The sequence below is a fragment of the Cydia pomonella genome, chromosome 1 (assembly GCF_033807575.1).
Source record: "Cydia pomonella isolate Wapato2018A chromosome 1, ilCydPomo1, whole genome shotgun sequence".
NCBI lineage: Eukaryota > Metazoa > Arthropoda > Insecta > Lepidoptera > Tortricidae > Cydia > Cydia pomonella.
Genome location: NC_084703.1, coordinates 42,803,692 through 42,821,045, shown reverse-complemented (window position 1 = coordinate 42,821,045; position 17,354 = coordinate 42,803,692). Strand labels below are relative to the sequence as shown.

At 37.0% G+C, this 17,354-nt stretch overlaps 1 protein-coding gene across 1 annotated transcript; it reads right to left on the bottom strand.

Moving 5' to 3' along the window:
• Positions 1 to 715: 715 nt before the first annotated feature.
• Positions 716 to 16,858, bottom strand: LOC133524344 (protein obstructor-E). Its single transcript, XM_061860316.1, has 5 exons — positions 16,727 to 16,858; positions 6,464 to 6,673; positions 4,899 to 5,087; positions 4,391 to 4,601; positions 716 to 1,740 (listed from the first exon to the last, which is right to left on the bottom strand). Exons 1-5 carry the CDS (start codon positions 16,767 to 16,769, stop codon positions 1,686 to 1,688), a joined length of 708 nt encoding a protein of 235 aa, XP_061716300.1. The 5' UTR covers positions 16,770 to 16,858; the 3' UTR covers positions 716 to 1,685.
• Between the last annotated feature and the right edge of the window lie 496 nt (positions 16,859 to 17,354).

Sequence of the window (17,354 nt, the reverse complement as noted above, 5' to 3'; positions counted from 1 at the left end):
TTTACAGTTCATATGGTGCTAGTTTACCGCACTAGTGCGAAAATTAGCATATTACGTTACTGTATCGAACATTTAAAGGGCCATATGTACTGTAAAACATTGTAGGATACGTACATGTGCGAATAGGTAATTCGCAATTCTTGTCGATTTAAAACACTTCCTTCGGTCGTGTTTTAATTTATGGCTACTCGTTTCGAATTTCCTATTTTTCGCACTTGTATCGTAATGTACTATTAAGCGACTGTTTCAAGCGTGTCTTTAAATTAATCACGTAAGTGTAATAGTGATTAGTATTAATTATAAGCACTATTTATAACCGGTTTGTTCTTTATGAACTTACACTGACACTCGGAATAAAAAATAATACTATATAAAGACTTAGATTTATGTACTTAGTACGTTTAAAATTTGATGTTTATGACCATTAATCCAAATTGTTTGAAATGTACACTGCCTTATTGAAATAATGTTAAAATAACTAGTTAGCCATATCTAAAAATCTACTGTCTTAAGGATACGAATTTTTACTGTGTGTTCCTTTTTCAAAATGCAGAGATATCTGTATAACTTTTTAATGTTCTTCAATCTTTACTGTCAATAAACTCATTTATTATCCATAGTAATTTGTTCTATTTCCAATCACAGTGAAAACTGACGTTTATGCTACAGAGAAATGACTTTTACGTCAACCTGAGTGGGTAATAACACAGCGGTATTATAGAAAATAGAAAGTTTATTTACAGTACCAATTTCGCTTGTAAAACTAGCCTAAACTAACCGTTAACTAAGATATGACTAAAATCTGACATTGGCGTCAGAATTTATTGGAATGCAAATAATTTTTTGGCAACAATTATAAATCTTACAGATGATAAAATTTTTGTCAAAAAATTTAGTAAATGAGTATACGCACTTAAAAACTAGTTTGAAAACAGAATGCTTTGAGCGCCTCTTCAGACAGACGGTCTATCTTTTCAACTATACTTGTGTAAATAGGTCTTAAATTTAAACAGAAGCAAATGGAATAAGATGAATGAGAGGATAGCACAGATAAAAAATAAAATTAGTTGAGATAATAATTCTTAATTCAAAACGACGGTTTCATGTAGGTGTATACAAGGCTGTCATGTGTGGCTTCTCTCCACAATTCAATATCTATAATAATTAAGCACTATCATGGCAATTTCCAAATTCAACATTTCGAACTTTTAATAAAATTATACACTATTTTCGAGTGAATTTTGGAGTTCATTCTTCTGCGAGGATGTCACTTATACTTTCACGGTTTTCACAGATTATTATTCACTTTAAAAAGACTTCTCCGATACTACGGGGACCATGCCGTCCTCGAAACCTCAGAGGTAATTTTAAAGCTTAAATATATGCGATTAGATCACGTTAAAGTAAATAATAATACTCGTAATTACCATTAAGTGTCTTTCTATAACATAGCAAACGAAAATTAGGCATACAAATTAGGTAGCTCAAACCATAATATCCAAGTAACTATATTCCGTGTGGGGAGCACTAAGTAATCAATACTCAAGTTGATCCCAGTACCTAAATGCTAGCTTAAAACCTTAAGTGCCCATCGGCCTAAGTAACTGTCAGATTACTGAAGAGGCATATCATAACAAGTCGAAGAGATTGAATTTCAGTCTGTCTTTGGAGCCGCTTCTCATCATTCAGAATCCCAGTTTCTTTAGCGCTTTCAGGTCCACGTCTCCGTAATAGTCCTCGCTGAAACGGTACAATTTTATTAAAGACTTAATAAACATAATAATTACGATAAAAAAGAATTTGGAGTCTTCAATGGACTTGGAATTCGCACCAAAGGTAAAAAAACCGAGAAGTCCTTACAAGGACTTACAAGAAAATATTTAATTAATATTTTTAAGGTACTGATATTATACGAAGCATAAAGTGACTACGGAGTTTGCTCAATGCTGGATTTGAATCTGTACATGGTGGATTATGTCAACTTGGCCATGCAGATGGCTGAATGCCTTGGCCGTATCAAAATCTTTGATAAGGTTTTTGATAAATCAAAGATTTTAAAACATAAGTCAATGCCTTTTAAACCAGCAAGACTTGACGCAAGTTTAACGTTTTATTTACCAACTGAAAGTAAACCTAGGCGCGCATCACAGTCCAGTGGAGATCTCCAGTTAGAAAGCGTGTCTTGATCATTACTGATAAATAACTTCAACGTTTATAGGCACAACAGCAATATTAAACTAGTACACAGTTATGGTTAATGGTAAAATTGAAACATACCTGGATAACCAAGGAAAGGTCTAAGAAACACTGGTTAGGTCAACTGTTACCAGTACTTGAGACAAGAAACAGAGCTGGAAGTGGAGTGAGTATAAGTGGGTATTAATGTTATTCCATAGAAAGTGTCTAGTGCATTAGGAATAGACATCGTGAAAGTAACAATCGTGTGAGGTGTCACTAGGAAGTAGTGTAAGTGCTAAACATACAAGTAAAGAACAAACAAATATTTTACATATTTTTTTATTTTATCACTAAAAATAAAACTTAGGTATTACAGTTTCTATCAAACAACAACACTCAGTCGTAGTGAAATTCAGTACAAAATTAAAAAAAGATATATTTACAAGGTCATGGTTTTTAGTAAAGAATATCCGAGTTAAACAGAACTACGGGGTCGTAAATGCAAGCCTCCTCTCGGAGGTATTTTCGGAACGGGGCTATGATTGTAATACTATACGCAAACTTCAAAATTTAAGGTTTTACAGAACTATCAATACTAAGATACAATAAAAATAAATATTTCTACCGCGATATGATCACCTAAAATAATTTCCTAACCTGCCTCTGAAACTGTTAAGAAAGGCTATAACGAGAAAAGTATTTGGCAACTAGAAATGAATACAAATCAATTGGCATAACTCACTACACATTCAATTTTTAAATTTTAATTTTGAACCTGGTACGCGGCCGTACATACCAAAAGGAAGTAGGTAGTATTCGTTTTGATATGCACGCCGTGGGCTTAGAGGATGTGAGTATTTAAGAGTATTGGTGGGTTAGAGTGTTTAGTTCTCCTTCTGGGGGCGAGGTTTGAGGGGCTTGGGCTGGGCGACGCGGGTCTGGCCGTCGCTCTGCAGACCGGCCAGCAGCTCGCTCTTGCGGATGGCCTTCAGATCCAGGTCTCCGTAGTAGTCCTCGCTGAAAATGGACGCGCACCTTACTGCTAGCCGCTTCGGCATTTCCATTGCTTAACCAAACTAGCCATTTACTAGTAAATTACAAAGGCTATCTAAATTTCTATAAGTCAACATTGTAATGTATGAGTGGCCGGTCGCCGAGAGAATTGTGTAACAAATTCCTGTCGTTAGAGTAAACCGCCTTGAAACGCCAACAAGAATAGTACCCGTTCGCTTTTCTAAGTAACGTTATCTAACACTTGTTTTTCTTGACCGGCAATGTAGTTCGGAGCTCGCAAAAAGTAAAAAAAAACTAGTTTCGACCTTGACTTGACCGGTCGTGCCGGCGCATCTTCAATCGAAGCGATTGTTCGACACAGTCGGACCATGAACTGAGTTTGAAAGGTTTCATTGTTCTCAAAACATTTTCTTAAGGATGGGTCGTGTCCTTTTGCATACCGAGAAGAAGCGTTTACTTTATCGATATGACTTCTAGTTAAACCTATTTTACTGAATTGCGCCCGTCGTACAGTTATTTAACCGTGTATATAATGAATCATCGTCCACTGTCCGACTTGTTCGGTTTGAAATTTAAATATTCAATATTTTTGTCAACGTAAATGGCATTGTTGGGCCATGTATGAATGTATGTACAGTTACAGTATGAGGAGTGCGGAACAGGCAGTCATTGTCATGCGCGCCGTTACAGCTGGCGGCATTGATCACGGCCCTCCAAACATTGCTTCTGCGCAAACGGCATCTTAAGTCATGTTAATTTCAAACTGTCCTAAATATGTCTCGTAATAACTATGCAAGGCTCCAAACCGCATATTTGGTGGAAGGAATTTAACCGGGCGGCCTACCTACCTAACTAATACTATCGAAATATTGCATAATATCTAATTTAAGTGCAGAAGAATTGTTAGTCACAGGGATGACGGTTACTGGTTAATATAGCATTAATATCTCTGTGAAAGTAATCACACAGAGTCTCAACTGATCAAGTATCCATTACAGTGATCACCGGGATAAGTGTCCAAGTTGCTCAGTTAATTATGCTTTAGCTTGGACACAATTTAAGAACCTAGCCTCTTAAACAACGCATACACTCAACTATTATCAGTACCGTGTTTTATCAGGTGTTAATTGGAAGTCGATTATTATACCTTCAACCGGGTGAGTTGGAGGGTATGCGTTGATAAAACAGTTGAACTCACCATCCGGGAACATCCTCGGGGTCTTCGCAGTTGCCGGTGCCGTCGGCATCACCGATCTTGAACACCGTGCCGATGGGGCAGCCGTACTCGCGGGCGACGCCCTCGAGGCAGATGTAGTACTTGCGGCAGTCTTCGGGGTGAGCGTGACGGCTGAAGGAGCCGGCGTTGGAGACCTCACCGGGGGCGGGGCAGGCGAAACCGTTCGCGACCTCTGAGGAATTGCGGATACGGTTAGTTGCCATAGATTTTTTTTATTTTATTAAAGCCTGGAGATAAATACAAATTTTAAAGTAACATTTGAATGGATTGTTACTAATTTTAATAACGCACTACCTATTCTCCTGGATAGTTGAGTGTTCTTCAACTGGAAAACCCACACTTTAAACTATTTTCCATTTCCGTACGGTAATTTGATTTTGACTACAATTATTTCAGTCGAATTTCAAACAAGGGTAGGAAACTCTAGTATATTTTTGTAGTTGTACAAATAGAAAATTCTCTAGCTTACCTTCGTTCTTGCACTCAGGGACCTGGTCAGCCCACATGCACACGCGGGCCTCTCTATCGTAGGCGAGTCCGGGGCTGCACTGGTAGCGAGAAGCCTCGCCGTTCCAGCAATTCCAGAACACGTCGCACTTCTGCTCATCGGGGAAGATACCGTACAGTCTCTGGCAGTGGGGCGTGGAGATCGGGGGCTCTGCAAGATATTGCTGGGTTAAGACGCGGAAATTTGCAAGCAATGGTGGTGAACTATGCTTTTCACATCATAGGCTAACCCGATTATAGCTAAAACTAAAATAGATGCATTTGTAGATATTAAAATTATGAATGATAAAATATTTTATAAATTTAGACAATCAATTCGGCAACATGATAATATCACTATACCTATAGGTTGCAGATCAATAAATCGATATTTCCATTGTAAATGAATCGCGGACGTCAAAAACCACCATAATATACCACATAAATTCAAGGTTGACGCAAAAACATTTAACTTATAAATCTTGAGAATAAAATAAAATGTCAGACCGCATTGTCCACATCTCGTCGACCTTCACGACATCCTGGTCGGGTCGTGTGCGAAAAAAACATGTATATTAAAGTAGACATTATTTAAATTGTAACCTTGACCTAAAATTAGCTCGGATCGTCGCGTTACTGGGTTTCATTCAGCACAGGTGTTACTTTATTTGCAATTCTAAACGAAATATATTATATGCCGAGTAGCAACTGTAACTAATTTAGTTTTGACGTCCATTTGTTATACACTAAATCTCGTTATATGTATGCATGTATTTTTCCTCGTGTCCAAATTACATTATTTAACTACCATTTTGCTATTTTCCACTAGGATAAATTCCAGTAAGATATACCTAAAACAGTATTGAAAAAGTTTTATTTTTATTTTATTTTATTTCTTGGGAAAACTTACAGCTAATGTAACAAAATAGGTTTCGAAATAAAAACAGTAAGCCAATTACAAGTTTCCACAGGTAGAAACTGCATAAAGTACATGACGTGCGAAATTGCAGAATTAATAATAACTATTATGCTTATAATTATGTTGCTTGACAGTGAGACTGAGTTAAACATTTGACGAGAAGAACAAAAGATAAATAAATAAGATGGAATTGCATAAGTGTTAACAGTGGGAGAAATCTTGGCTCATTAGTTTACGAATTGTACTATAGCTGTCATAGAACAGATCGATGTGATCGTGATGTTTACAAAGTTATTCAAGGTTTCCTGGGAATAGTTAGCACGACCTAACTGCACCTTTCTGGTTCTGGTCTGGCGTGATGGTAAATGCATCCTATCGCTGCCAACATACCATTTATTTGCACGAATAAATGGCCTCATCATTTCTAGTGTGAACTGCTAAAGAATGGGATTTGTTCCCGTCGTCTATATAAATTCCCTGATGCATATGAACGGGGCCTCTTTTAAACATATATCGTCACTTTCTAGAGTCAATCGCTAATCAGTTTTTAATAAAATAAAGTAAAACTATGATGATCTATATAGGATGTTAGGTGGCATATGTGACAGTGATTAGTTTCAGATACTCACCAAGCTGTGTCCTCTCTCCGCACTCAACATTGTGGAGGTAGTCGCAGTTCTCGGTGAGGTACTTGGAGTCAGTGGCGTCGAAAGCGAGACCGTTTCCGCATGTCTTCAGCTCAGCTACGCCGTTGTCGCACTTCCAGTATTTGTCGCACGATACGTGGTGAGGGTAGAAACCGAAATCGTCGGGACATTTGAAGGATTCTTGGCCCATCGCTGTGAAAGAAAATAAAATTAGGAACTTGGTTGGTTGGGCAAGATTAAACAGAACAAACATCAATAGGAAGTGTGCGCAATGGAATTTTAAGAAGTCTGTTATAGTTCGTGTCATCCACGATGACGCGCAGATTTGTCAAATCTAACCTTTAATTACCATGACGTTACACGTCAAGGCACGGGTCTTCGTGAATGACACGATGTATAGCGGTGACCATTACATAATTTACAGGAGTTATCTCAAAGGTCGATTTGTTCCCACAAATGTGCGATCTAAGTACAAAAGAATGACGACGGCATTATCAAAAGGTGAGAGGGTTTAAGTAATAGATACTTGCTTCTCTTAATCCGTTTGGAAAATTTCCAACATTTGTCAAACTGTCATTGCAATGAGGAAACGTATCAACACGAATCCTCTTGAATTTTAATTGAAATTTCAAAATAAACCACAGTTTGCGCCAGCGATTATGGAGTCATTTTGCAACGCGCGGGCAGGGCCACTCTCTCTGAGGAATGCGACCCGGCGGGTTGCGCAAGGAGGCTGTTATCACTGTTTGTTACTTGCGACACGATTGTCGCCGTGTCCACGTGTTCGCCTTTGTGCGTGATGACGATGTAGCAACGCGACTAATCGTTGTGACAATTGGTCCACGGAGGAGCAACTGTGAAGATAAACGGGTCTTGAGACGGCGTTTGACGGCTGCACTGTGTTTGCTTTTAAAACGATGTTAGTATTTTCAAGGCAATCTAACTTCACATGTGTTATCTAAACAGCAGGGTTAAAATATTGACCTACTATCAAAAGCATTCGGCCGACAAAAGAAAATAAAATGGAATATAAAGATTATCAATAAGTTAAATAGCGAGATGCTTAACACGTAATTTTCGTAATATGTGAGTGCGCGGGCGCAGGTCACGTTACGTCACGCGCCGTGCACCGGTTGACATTTGATACCGGAGGCATCTAGGAAGTTTCTCAATGCGCCTCTCGCTGGCCTCTGCAAATGTTATTCATGCAGATTACCTAAGTTTGCCGCTCGCTTATAAATTTTTAGGTTAATTTTAACGGTTGCTAAACTATTAAAAACTTGTGATTTTCTGGTGAAGATGCAACGCTATGTCGGTTCAATCTATATGCGTGTGCTTCCGTTGAACGTGATTACGAAGCTCTTGATCATTTTATGGGCTCGCGATCATCTGAGAGAGAATTCGTTGATCGTTTCACGAAAACACGCCCCGATATAAAGTTGCCGGCCGTTACAAAATTTTTAAGCATGTGAAGTAAGCTGTGTTAATTACTTTATGTAATAAATCGACATTCCAGGTCGTGATGAGCTATTATTTAGGTTTCTTGCAAAACGCGGCCTGTTCTAGTCATTACCAAATTATCTTTGATTAGGTTTTTTCATAACAATTATCATGCTTGGTTTCAATTCCATTAAGTATAGAGTCTGTGTGGAAAGAGAAGAGTCTTGGAATGTATGGGGCCCAATACATTCCACGACTCTTCTCTTTCCGAACAGACTCTACTACATTATTTCAACATGTATTGACATTTTTGTCACGACGGTTGACGTTTTGGTTTGGTAGATAACATTATTATTATTATCTTCATAATCTACTTAGCTCATTCTTCATTACGGTATTAATTGTTCAACTTTAACAGCTCTCAATGCTCAATAACCACCGCAGCGATCTGCATAAACATTGACAGTCTAGGCAACTTTTCTCTGAGTCGGATTCGTCAAGGCGATCCAGGTTAGCGAACTCAAATTCCTTCATAATTACCTTCTGTTTTATTGCAATATTTAAAAAAAAAAACAACATTACTCGCGTGTTTTGTTTCGCTTAACTTGATCGTTTCACGCCGATTACCCCCAATGATAAGATAATTGTTACTTAATTGCTTGAACTCTATTAGACAATCGTCTACTTTCTACGCTTTATATTCTGCAACGCTTATCATGCACAGAAAAGCGTAATTGGCCGTGACAAAGTATTACAAAGTGTCGAGCAAAGAAACAGTTTTACAGTACAATTAGTCCGACAAATCGGTCATTTAGCAAGCTATTGTGGCGGTAAAATTTATCGTACAGAATATAATCATGGAGTCAATGTACCTACTGTTAAATAAATCATTTTAAATAGGTGTCCATGATGAAATTAGATTTGCCAACACATTGCCACAAGCTAAGTAAAGCGTAGTAAATTCAAACTAACAGTATTGTCCTAGTAACTGGATCCCTAGAAGTCTAAAGCTTAACGACGTTAATATGGCGCCTTATTTCTTTAGCGATGAATAGCTCAGTGGGTGCAAAGAATGGGTGTCATACGAGTAATGTGGGGCGGCCGGCCGGGTGTGAAGGTGGCGCAATGAACATTAGAGCCCTGTCGTCGCCGTCGGCGGTGACATAATATTGATCTGCCTACCCACTCGGCCATTGCGTAACCCAGATGTGTGTTCAATCAAACAATACGCTCGCTGATTGATTTGTAGCTTTTATAATCACTTCTTAGAGCCCCTTTTTGCGTGTACAAGTTTGACACAAATTAAGCAAGGTAACTATAGTTTGTAGGTTAAGTTTATCGTATTACGCACTTGTTATGTGCTACTTAAATAAAAACTTTTGATTTGTACTGTTTTTGGTCTAAACAACCACTTTATCAAAGAGATACTGTTATTCATTTTTTTGCGAAAAAAATATTATTACAGGTATAATATTTTTTTCAACCACAGATACAAATCTCGAGCATCAACCTGCAAATTCGAGAACACTTAACCCGAAAACGCCTCAGCGAGCCTAAACAGCCACATTATCGCATGTTATTTAATACGTGTAACGTTAAGCAACGCGGGTGAAAGCCCAAAGCTGACCCAGAGGCGGCACTCTCGGTTTCGTTTGATGCGTTGAGTAATCTGACCTTTGTGAACTAGTTTGAACCATATTTGAAGTTAGGATACGTTGACGTTGAACGAATTTGAAACCCTTCTTGTTTGAAACTAAAAGAAATAAAATGGTTGGTGTCAAAATCAGGCAGATCCTGAAATTCCTAGGCAGTCGTAAAAATCATTGTCTCGTTCCCTGAGTTGACGAATCCTATTTCTGGACAGTTTGCCCTTCGGGCATCAGAAGCAACCTAATGAACGTGGATTGGTTTAATGTGACTACCGCCAAAACGTTACACAGGAATTTTACGATCGGCCACTGACATATATAAATGCTTGTTTTTCGTACATTTGGTATGAGGCATTTTGAGAGTTCTAATAGAGATAGGTGTCGGACTTTTTTACAGACATTTTGATATTTGATCCCAAAAGTATTTACAGAAAAGCTGTTTAATAGGAGCTTTCAAAAAAATGTCACAGTCTGTGTAAGAATAAGAATTCGTTTATTGTTTACCGTGTCAGACAAGATGTTTAAATGATACAGAGTCACAACAACTACCCTTTTCGGGTGTGATTTTGAACAGTAAGTTTTTTTTGTTTCCGTTAAACTGGCTTAAGAACTATATGTACATCCAAATTATGACATCGTTAGTTTATTTCTTATAATGTTTTGGTCACATAAAAAGAAAATTCATGGGAATTAGATCTGTTCTTCTAGTGTATATACTACACTATAGCTATAGTAACAAAAAATATATGTGCTTTCTAAGGTAATTTATTTAATAGCGATAGAGAAATGATTACATCTGATATGATGTAACATATTTAATATAACATTAGATAACTATTGTTGGCGGTGAAAGTCGCGGCCGTCACATTTGGGTTCTAGCCGGCGTTAGTTCGTCTGTCTGTCAGTGTGTGATGGATGCTGGAGCCTGGTGATTGACACGGTATTGTTGTGTGGTAGACTGTAAAGCTACGCATTGATATATGCTTAATAAATAACATGTTAATGTCGTATGTACGTTTCTTGCCTGCTTTACCGACGTATGAGTGCCCTAAATAGATTTATATTTATGTTACCTGAGTTTTATATCATGACTGATAGCATTTAGCTTTTTATATTTGTCAACAAATGAATGCTTTATAGCTTTAATTATAGTATAGTATAGATATATGCCTGAATAATGTTAGTTATCAATAACTGTTCTACACTTTGAAATGTGTCAGCTCTTTCTTACTTCGTAATTATATAAATCAACCGAGATATGATTTTGTGCCACAAATGTCGGCTATTGTACCTATCGATTAGATAATTAATTAATTATATCAACGTAGCTCAATTATTAATATCTGAATTATTGTTAGTAAAGCTTAAGCTTGGCATTAAAATAATAGTAAATTTCGCAAAAGCAATCAGAGCTTGCAACCAATAGAAAACCTGGGTTATCCCCAAATTTGTGCCTGCGTCTAAACTCCATCAAATCATACCAAATCTATGAAAAGTTTGACTGAGTTGAGGCTGACCGCAGTCATATAATTAGAGAACGACCGAGTTATTGATTATTATGCCCGTAAAGGGAATTCGGAAGACTTGAACCCTTGAAAGAGTTGATACACATTAAAAATTCATTTTAAATGTTCACTACATAAACCTTAGTACAATAGTTCGTAGCATAAGTGAGATAGTATGATCGTTTTATTAGCAAATATATATTTTGAAAGACGGTTCAACTCTCCCACTTTAGCAAGTGTCCTGAGCCCCCCCCCCCCCCCCCCCTAACTATAACATGAAAGCAAATATGTGACGTCCCACGGGTAAAGATACCTTAAGGCGGTCGGCGCTTAAGCCGTTATTAGTGACGCTCCAATACTACTAAACGCCATAAGGTACCTTTTCGCGTGAAACGTCACAAATTACTACAGCTATCTATGTCAACGCACTAATGTCGTAAGATATTGTAATGAAGAAGGGCCCAAGTTGGGTAATCGTTAGGTAAAGCTAATCTTATACTGTGGCTTCTGCTAAGTGTTAAGGTTTCATTAACCATTGCATCAAAAGATTACGTATAAAAAATGTGGGTAAATCATATTTTCTGAAATTTCTTCCGACAGAGCTATTATCAAATGAGGGCTAACGCGTTTAATTTCACCGCTGGGAGTGAAAGTGTAGACTGAGGTTTTTCAAAATGTCAAATGGATAGTATTTTTAGGGGTTACATGTTTTTTTATCGCGATGTTTCATTCCTTATTCATAATTGTACTTTTCTTCGATTTTTGATTATTCATGAAAAACATTACATATAGTTCAATAAATGTTAGTGGTTTTAAAAGTGACCACTTAAATATATGAAAAATTAAACATTACTATTGTGCATAGCATAATTTTGAGAGTTTTTTTCTGGGCGACCACCTACAGCCAACTGGTGAGCACAAACATGGTAGCCATCATTGCAAAAATTGATTTAAAGCAAGGAATAAACTAAGAAAACACCATTAAGATTGAAATGAAAACAAAAAGAAGAAAATGCTTTTAACAGCGCGTTGATGTCTTCCACACTAAAGCTCCACTATAATCGACACACGAGTACATTAGTTGAGTTGGTACAAATAATATTCGTAACCACACTGAATTACTTTTCCCCATACATATAAAGAGAAACGTTTGCGTAAAAATAAACCACATTTCCTTGAGAAACCGGTAGCGAGTTCACAACCAAACACAGCACGGAAAAGAACCTAGCCTGTAGTTTTGAAAAAGGAACGCCTTGTGTGATTATTTATAGTCGAAGGACAGACAATCACCGAGGCTGTGGGACTATCTAGACAAAAGGGCAAATGTACACGGGAGATCCAATGATAAGTAGCAGCAAGTAAATACGTGGAATGTCTCTATAGTTATTCAAGCGCTTTGTTTTGAATACAATGATATTGCGGGTAATTTTTCTACAAATTAAGTAAGATAACTTTCGTTCTTTATTATGTGTAGTCAACAGCCGCTATTTCTGTTCTTTTTTAATATAAGGGAAAAAACATAGGATAGGCATATTTTAACTAATCAAAAATACAGTGCAAAAAGTTATGCTATATCATATTTAGTAATGTTACATAATTCTATTTCGTAATAAAAATTCTTAAAAGGGTTATAAACCCTAAATTTTACAAGCTTTTATTTAACTTACTGTGTTAGTATGTTGTATTTATGTATGTTTGTGTGAGTCAAATCTTGGAAGCTAAAATTGACCCATCTCCTTGTTTCCGATTGAGCCAAAATTTGCATAGGTACATATGTAAGTCGGGTGACAATGCGATGTTATGGTACCATCAAACTGTTCTGATGATGGAGACAGGAAGTCGGGAACTCTGTGATAAAATAACGCAACCTAATTGTGTTTGGGGTTTTTTAATTGTTTCGATGAGTATTCGTTGCCTATGGAATGAAAAGTACAGTCAGCGATAAAAGCTTGTACCAAAAACTAAATTATTTTTCCTGTAATTAAAATACTAAAAACACTATCATTAAATCAGTACCCCTAGTGTAACTTTGATCGACATCATAACGTGACGAACGCGTTTGCGTTAAGTCTCATTTTGTATAGGATTTTGAGGTTCCAAAACGTCCCGCTTGGCGCGCTCTTCCTAAATCCAATACAAAATGAGACTAAACGCAAACGCGTACGTCAAGTTTCAAAATCGAATTTAGTTACACTAGGGGTACAGTTCCGTTGAACTTTTATATTTCAACGTTATTAGAAGTTCAAAATAAATGAGTGATGAATCATCACTGATGATTAAAGACTGGTTCCAGCATGACAACCATGAGTCCTGGGAACTGACGATTGTTTCCGTTGTATTGTGCCGTATTATGCCAGTTCCGGTCACCTTGTGTTAAAGAAAACTAATTAGCCAATGGAAGGTTGACATGAAACTCTTCCGCGTTTTATTATCCATTTTATGGCGTTGATACAAGATGTATAAGATATTTTGTCAAACCACGCATTATTCACCTAAATTGTTGAATAAAATAACGGCGAGTTTAAGCTTAGACAAAAAAAAAAAGAAAAATAACCTTTAAAAAATATGTATCATAATGCTTACCAAATAGAGCTAAGGGTCGAGCGTCACTTTAACAAAACAGGTTTATTGACTAGAAAATGAGCACATAATCCAATTTCTCTCATGACTATAATAAACATAATATTGAAAAGGTTTATGAGTATAAAGTTTGTTTTTCTCGAGATGAAATAAACGATGCCCATTACCAATGTACCTATATGGTGTTCTGTATTATTCAGTTGTTATCAGTTAAAGTTGTCGTTATGTAGATAATTAACTGGTAATATAATTTGCAATAGATAATTAAGTTATCATTACGTAATGTGAATTTTTTAAGGATTACTATTCTTTTTTTTAAATATTGTTGGGTAATTAATTACATTTTGATTTATGCTCAGAATGAGTCTTCTTCTGTTCATATGGCCAATTTTGCGATAAGATAGCTACATAATTTAATAAACTGTGTGTTATTCAGCGTGACTGATAGGACTAACTCACAGATCACAGCTGGTGTATTCTCAGGAGATCTGAAGGTAATAATTTATTATGACTGAAGACTTTTATAAGAAAGAGGTACCTACGTCCCCAATCAGACTGTTCCAGGTTCTAGCAAGTGGACTGGAAATCACTGCACAGGACGGCCCCCAGCAAGGTGGAAGAACTCATAAGGGTCGCCGGTCGACAACGGATACTGCATCCGCAAAACTGCACTTTGTGTCGATCGAAGCCTTTAATACTACGTCGGTTTGTTGACCCTTTAAAAACCTGTAAACTCCACTCCTTTTTTTAAAGCCGTACTGTAGTCCCTCGAGAAAACCTCGACGGGGAGCTCATTCCACAGTCGGAGCGTCCAAAAGGGGGAGGAATATATGTATATAGATATCTATCTACACCGAAGCTAGGGGGCAGCAAAGTTGCCCTACCCTTCTCTATTAATACCGAGATGCACTCAAGTCAAGGTGAGCGAATCGATCTATCGGCACGCGCGCACTCATGCAGATGAATCATTTTCACCAGTTTTCTTTATTACTGGAATGCGTACGCGCTGATACACGAACTAATTGAATGCCTACACGCCACTTGAATAAATCAGTTCTTAGAAACTTAATCTGCGATCGTATCAGTAGGTGTCATCATTATTAATACAATTACGGGTGGTAAATAATAGTTTATCATGGGATAATAAATCCAGCTAATGTGGGATATGAGTTGATATTTTGATGGTGTGTATTACATTTCAACGTTCATATCAAGCTCTTCTTCGATCTTTTGAAATTTTTTGGATACTAAAAACTGTAATCAGGTCATAGATATATACTTGATAAAAAGTTTGTTATCTCCGGTGAAAAATTACCAATAACAGTTAGTTGGTTGTATAATTTCTGTAATTTACAAATTATGTTAGTTAATTTTTATGAACTCTGTGATTCAAACTTAGCTTATATTCTTATAGTTATATCGTGTAACTTTTATTAATAAGTCAAAATTGGATATTTAATAAATTACCTTAGTAGAGAAAATAACGACCCTGATAACGATCAAGTCAAATTGTTAATAATATTACGACATAGTATATGATCAGTCCATGTAATAGGTGGCAAATAGAGTACCTACTTTTTTACTTTTTAGACAATAGTTTGTTATAGTCTGGAAAGTAAATCACGCGTTTGCGCAACACGCCGTGGGAACTACGAACGTGTCACACGTACAGAGCAACATGTTGACACTAACAGGACGTCCTGTCAGTTACGTCATCCTGGACAATGACCGCAACTTAAAATATGGAAATATACTGTTATTGGCTTATAACCCTCCCCCACAACCCCAGATGTCTGACTGATGTTTATATGAATAGTGACTGTTACAAGTTACAAGGCAACGGGTAATAAGTAAGTAGGTGACCACCATTTGAAACATGGATAGGTACATCCAATATTTTTTCAGATTGGTAATCAAGTTGACCATGAGGAGTAAGTGTCTTAAACCTTTTTATAGTATAAACGTATATACATGTTTAGTTTTGGGATAATAACATTTAAAAACGGATCAAAAATATATGATCCAGAGAACTCCTTATAAAAAAAATTGAATAGACTACTTTAGACTATTCTAGAACATGTTTTATATTCAATGTACATAGCATTTCACGTAATACAAGTCAACGACTGAATATATCGAGTTGAATGTTCTGGCTGGATATCACCCAAGTCACAATCGTCTATATGACGTAACTGCATTTAACATATTCATCCCAACGGCATAATAAACGCGCCTTGTTACAAAATCGCGAAAAGAAAAACGTAATTTGCATCAATTAAACAATATAAGACTTGAGCCGTTATTGAAATGGAACTGCAAACCAGTTGTGATAAAATGATAAGTGAGTGAAAGTGATATGGAGTAAAGCTCGTGGCGCCCGAACAGCTTTCGATTCGGAAAACGTTCAGCGGCTCAAGCGCGTTTGACTTCAGTCAATCAACCCTCTAGAAAGCAGTTTATTAGAATAAGTTATAATCCCTTCCTTGCCAATGTATTTTCTTTTATTTTAGATTAATTTTTAGCTATTGTAGTTGCAAAAGGAGCTAGATTTTTGCATTTGTTTTATTTGCTAAGAAAGGGGTTATAAGATCTAGAGTAAACTTTTTTTATTGTATAATTTTCTTACATTTGGTCTATGAATTAACTTAAATGTTAACAGCCATCGAAAAAACTGTTCTAAAATCGTATAATTCCAATAATTGGGAAAATTATGCAATTAAGCAGGTCACCTGTATTATAAATAAGGACAAAAAATATTAAAAGGTATGTAATTGCAATTTCAAATATCCCATACTTCAATTGTATGTTTTCCTAATTGTTCAAACTCTTTTAAATATTTCTTAAACTTATTAAATGGGATATTTGTAACTGTTCCATTGCACACAATCGCATCGCATTGTGGAATCAGAAAACGGTTCCACTGCCGCTAAAATCGCGATAGCAAACGTGACAGCACGTTAAAAAGAAAAGTCGCCGGCAGTGAAAACCGCTCGCATCGCCACAACAGAGGTCCTCGGACCCAAAGAAAACCCTTAGATTTCCTTTAGGCCGCGTCGGTAGCTAGTACGTACCCACGCCAACGGCCGCAAGCACTATTAAACACCTTGAATACATCTTTGTAAGTCCTTGCACGGTTGTGGTCACACTAACGATCAAGCACACACTGCGAGCGGGAGAATGGCAACCTGAGGCATTTATACTGGGTGTCAGCGCGCGCGCCGCCGCGCGGTGAAAAGCGGCGCCCGCGCGCGCCCCTCGCACCCTCCACACCCCATGCCCGAAAAGATGACACACCAAACTTATCCTTACGACCCATCTGTTTATTCAAGCCCTAAAGGTCATTTTCTTATGACTTATCAAACACGGATTCATTGTAAAAACATACCAATGTTATCCTTATCAGTTATCTATATTCGCACATCCTAAGAGTCAGTTTTAATTGTTTCTATTGCGGTATTGGTAATGAGATATTAATATCAAATGTAATTGACAGAACAAAACAATAGCATTCTATTATGATGTAATCTTTATATTTTAGTAACGTATATTATGATTTTTGGAAATAATGCACAATGATGTCAAATTTATAGATATGCGCGAATTGAACTGTATTTTTTTAACTGTTATATTCATAATGGTTTTCCAACTCCTGAATGGGTTTCTGTAACTAGATGAAAAAGTAGATGGAAGGGATTATTA

Bases quoted from the DNA above. Each gene is read 5' to 3' on its own strand.
- LOC133524344 (XM_061860316.1), bottom strand. From the start codon at position 16,769: ATGTATTCAAGGTGTTTAATAGTGCTTGCGGCCGTTGGCGTGG. The intron at 6,674-16,726 runs GTACGTACTAGC...TTTCTTTCACAG, and splicing joins GCTTGCGGCCGTTGGCGTGG to CGATGGGCCAAGAATCCTTC. The intron at 4,602-4,898 runs GTAAGCTAGAGA...GCAATTCCTCAG, and splicing joins CCCTGAGTGCAAGAACGAAG to AGGTCGCGAACGGTTTCGCC.